Genomic DNA, 4,999 nt, shown 5'->3' with positions numbered 1-4,999 from the left:
AAGCAACCGTAATGACTGCGATGAGAAAAGTATACGTAATAATCCATTGCACAACTGCAGTACTCAATTAGTCACTCCAGCGATAAAATTAGCTGCGCTCGAAATTCCTACTTTTTCTGGCGATTATGTTGAGTGGTCGTCTTATTACGATATATTTACAGCCCTAGTGCACAGCAACAACGCACTGAGTGACATTCAAAAATTCTTTTATTTGCGATCATTACTCAGTGGCGATGCGGAGAAAAGTGTGCAATGTATGCAAACTACGTCCGAAAATTATCAAAAAGCCTGGAACAGTCTAATTGATCGGTACAACAATAAAAGAGTATTAATTCAGACACACACGAAATTGCTATTTAACCTTGAACCGGTCAAAGACGAGTCAGCGGAGCGATTAAGGAAATTATACGACTCGTTATCAGGTCATTTTAAAGCACTCGAAACGCTTGGTGAAAATCCAAGATTATGGGGATCGTTAATCGTATATTTAATAACGTCGAAATTAGATTCAATTACATTACGGCAATGGGAAATTGAAACACATCAATTACAAACAATATCGGTAGATCGATTGCTCGAATATTTGCAATTAAGATACAGAATGTTAGAAGCGATCGAGTCAGTTGACAATACCAATACGAACACAAATTCAAAACTTACGCGAGAAAATAGAGCCAAAAGAGATGCTTATAAATCCATGTCATTTTCAGTCACTGGAGAAATCAAATGTTATGTTTGTAAATTATCGCACACGATTTATAAATGTCCAATATTTTTAAATCTGTCGATTTTCGACCGAATAAAAAAGATCAATGAACTTAAATTATGTAAGGTTTGTTTGCGTTCCCATCACGGGGAAAAATGTAAAAGTCGTAACTGCCCGAAATGTACACGTCCACACAACAGTCTGTTACACATAATTAGACAGAACAAGTCCGATAAGACGGCAGACCCATCGACGTCGTCGAGTGCTGCAAGTATCGATAATCACGAGAGTAATAAAGATAAAGATGATATCCAGCCGTTAACGAGCATCAACGTACACGTATCACACAAAAACGTCCGAGAACAGGTACTATTATCCACCGCAGTAATATTAGCTCATGATAATTCAAATGAGAAAACACTTATTAACTAATTATCTCCCGTCGATATCTATCAATTCGGCTGCCGTAAAAATACCAGAGGGCATTGAACTCGCTGACCCGCTATTCAATTTATCACAGAAAATAGACATGATAATCGGCTCGGAGATATTTTTCGAATTAATTTGCGCAGGTCAAGTCAAACCTACGTTACAACGACCCGTATTTCAAAAAACTTTGTTCGGTTGGATCGTCGCGGGACCCGTTCCTGGTCTAATAAACCACGAACGTGATGGAAATAAATGTGTATCGCTGTTTAGTGGCTCCAGTCCGATGGTTTCCAATTTAGAAGAGCAAATCGCGAAGTTTTGGCGTTTGGAAGAAATACATTCCAATGTTTACTCCACTGAAGAAAAGGCTGCTAAAATTTATTTCGAAAACACAACAAAACGCGCACTGGATAACCGATTTATCGTATCATTACCGTTTCGAGACGAGTCAAAACTAGGGAAATCATACGATATCGCACTACGTCGATTTTTGAGTTTAGAAAGACGACTGGCAGTCGATAATAAACTTAAAATAGAATATACAACATTTTTAGACGAATATTTATCACTAGGTCACATGGAAATTGTACCACACGAAGAACGCGATGTTTACGTACAATATAACTACTTACCGCATCACGCTGTTATCAAAGAAAGTAGTACGACGACTAAACTGCGCGTAGTGTTTGATGCCGCGAGCAAAAGTGACACCGGCGTGAGTTTGAACGATGTTTTGTGTAAAGGTCCTTGTATCCAAGAAGATTTAATATGTATTATGACTCGATTCCGGACACATAAATACGTAATTTCTGCCGACATAGTAAAGATGTACCGACAAATTTGGATTTCGGAGCGGCATCGTGATTATCAACGAATTTTATGGCGCTCGGATCCTGATAAGCCAATTCAAATTTATCGATTAAATACCGTTACATACGGTATAATTACGGCGTCATACTTAGCGACAGGTTGTCTCCAAAAACTTTCGACAGAAATGTAAGATCGTTACCCGGCCGCGTACCGTGCGATCGGACAAGATTTCTACATGGACGACTTGTTGAGCGGCGCCGGTACGAAAAAAGAAGCAATAAATATACGTGATGATATTATAACAGTATTAAATAGTGCTGGATTTGAATTAAGCAAGTGGTCTAGTAATGCACCAGAATTATTACGTGGATTATCCACGATAGATGATAAACTCGACAGTAAGAATTCATCAATCGATAAGCAAAAAATTAAGAAACTTTTGGGTATTTTTTGGAACCAAGAAAACGACTCGTATCAATATAAAGTCGAGAAATATCAGTTAAATATACGCGCTACAAAGCGAAACGTGCTAGCAGAAATCGCGTCAATTTTCGATCCACTAGGGCTGATAAATCCAATAACCGTTCGCTTAAAGTTAGTTATGCAAAAATTATGGCAACTTAGCGTTGATTGGGACGAACCACTACCCACGGATCTGTTGAATGAGTGGAGAAAAAATCGCGAGGACTTGGATTCAATAAATTCGTTAGTTATAAACCGTTTAATAACCGATTCAAGTAAAAATTGTAGTGTGCAAATACATGGGTTCGCGGATGCGTCTATTAGCGCGTACGGGGCGTGTCTTTATATACGCACACAAAATAAAGATGGCACTATAACGACCAACTTAATATGCGCCAAATCACGTGTGGCCCCATTGAAAACAATTACGCTACCACGTTTAGAACTTTTGGCTGCCGTGTTATTAACCCGCTTGGCTGCTAAATATATACCCTGTTTACAACTGCACATAGAGAATACTTATTATTGGACAGACTCGACTATTGTATTAGCTTGGATATCAGCGCCAGCGTCGAAGTGGAAAACTTTCGTCGGACATCGGGTCAGTGAAATACAAGAGTTGTCTTCTATATCACAATGGCGACACGTTAACACTGAAGATAATCCTGCAGACATCGTGTCACGCGGATGCACAGCATCAAAAATAATTGAATCAAGCTTATGGTGGAATGGCCCAGACTGGTTAAATGCTCAAGAAGAAGGATGGCCGAAAAATAACGTAATAGAGATAAACAGTTGTACACTCGAAGAGAAAACGAATTATAAAACAGTTATGTTGATAACTTGTGACATAACTATTCTGAATAAATTTTCAAATTTATCGAAATTGTTGCGCGTAATTGCCTACTGTTTACGGTTTGTACACAACGCGAGACAGAACACTGAGAAAAAGATCGGACAGATTCAGCGAGAAGAGATAAATAACGCTAATATGGTGGCAGTTAAATTAGTACAAAAAAATATATGGCAAGAAGAATTAATCAAATTATCTAAGTCAGAACCAATAAGCTCCAACAGTCGACTACTACGTCTCAAACCATTCGTAGATGAAAACGGCCTACTGAGAGTAGGTGGTCGGTTAAAAAATTCTGATATGATTGATGTTTTTCAAAAACACCCTATTTTGTTACCGCCAGACAGTAATTTCACACGACTCGTGTTTTTTAACGAACACGAAATAACATTACACGGTGGACCGCAGGTAATGTTGGCGTGTATACGGCTCAAATATTGGCCTTTGAACGGTCGTAATATAGCACGTAAGGTTACGAGACAATGCGTTAAATGTTTTAAATACAAACCGATAGTGGTACAGCCAATTATGGGCGATTTACCGAAGAGTCGAGTAGAACCAGCGAGGGCATTCTCCAAGTGTGGTGTCGATTTCGCCGGACCAGTTTATGTAAGGTCTAGTTTGCGACGTAAATCTCCTATCGATAAGGCGTATATATGCGTATGGATTTGTTTTGTAACTAAAGCTATACATATTGAGCTCGTAAGCAGTTTAACGACTGAAGCATTCTTAAACGCGCTCAATCGCTTTTTCGACCGTCGCGGTATATGTTTAGATATCTATTCTGATAATGCCACCAACTTCGTCGGTGCGAACCGCCAGTTACAAGAGCTAAAGGAATTATTTTTATCGAAAGCTCATTTGGAGAAACTACAAAATACGTTAAATAAATTTGGTACGCGTTGGCATTTTATACCACCACGTTCGCCACATTTCGGTGGCCTCTGGAAGGCTGCCGTTAAATCGGTAAAAACACATTTGTATAAAACACTAGGTAATGCTTCTCTCACCTACGAAGAACTATACACTGTACTTGTGCGCGTTGAGGCTATATTAAACTCGCGTCCCATCACTCCTATGTCCTCTGATCCGACTGACCTTTCTGTTCTTACGCCCGGTCATTTTCTTATCGGTAACATCCCAGCCGCGTTACCAGAACTCGACGTGTCCACCAAACCTCCAAATAGGCTGACGAGGTGGAGAAGAGTGACACAATTAGCTCAACAGTTCTGGCGCCGCTGGAGTCGCGAGTATTTGAGTACGTTACAAGCAAAGGAGAAATGGTGCGTTTCTAAAGGTCCGGATCTTGCTATTGGGACAATTGTATTAATTCGAGAGGACAATCTTCCCCCATTACGTTGGAAAATCGATCGAGTAATCGAAACACACCCAGATGCGAATGGAGTAGCGAGAGTAGCCGTCGTCCGCACTAGCGATGGTCAATGCAAACGAGCGGTGCGAAATTTGTGTCCTTTACCATTCGAAGGCAATGTAACAGGTCAAGCGTGACCAATGCAATATAAATAACTATCTTAGTTAAATTATTTTTTATTTTTGTGTCTATGTAATCACGTCAGAGTTTAAATGTATACTTTATTATTAGTTGTTTTCCTTTGTATATCTTATGCGTTAAATGTGATTATGTCAATATTCTGTTTATCATGTTATTGAAATATTATTTATATATTAGCCATTAATATTGTCAATTATTGTTGTTTGAATTTAATATTTCAAGGCGG

At 39.1% G+C, this 4,999-nt stretch overlaps 2 protein-coding genes across 2 annotated transcripts; both read left to right on the top strand.

The window, feature by feature from the left end:
• The first annotated feature begins 1,235 nt into the window (after positions 1 to 1,235).
• Positions 1,236 to 2,135, top strand: LOC112681308. Its single transcript, XM_025551573.1, has one exon. The coding sequence runs from the start codon at positions 1,236 to 1,238 to the stop codon at positions 2,133 to 2,135; it is 900 nt and encodes a 299-aa protein (XP_025407358.1).
• Positions 2,136 to 2,168: 33 nt separating this feature from the next.
• Positions 2,169 to 4,834, top strand: LOC112681309. Its single transcript, XM_025551574.1, has one exon. It carries the CDS (start codon positions 2,181 to 2,183, stop codon positions 4,767 to 4,769), a length of 2,589 nt encoding a protein of 862 aa, XP_025407359.1. The 5' UTR covers positions 2,169 to 2,180; the 3' UTR covers positions 4,770 to 4,834.
• Positions 4,835 to 4,999: the final 165 nt, after the last annotated feature.

Source organism: Sipha flava, unplaced genomic scaffold (assembly GCF_003268045.1).
Source record: "Sipha flava isolate LNK unplaced genomic scaffold, YSA_version1 18991_pilon_pilon, whole genome shotgun sequence".
In the NCBI taxonomy this organism is placed as follows: Eukaryota; Metazoa; Arthropoda; class Insecta; order Hemiptera; family Aphididae; genus Sipha; species Sipha flava.
The sequence above is the reverse complement of the archived record's forward strand: the minus strand, read 5'-3'. Positions and strand labels throughout refer to the sequence as shown.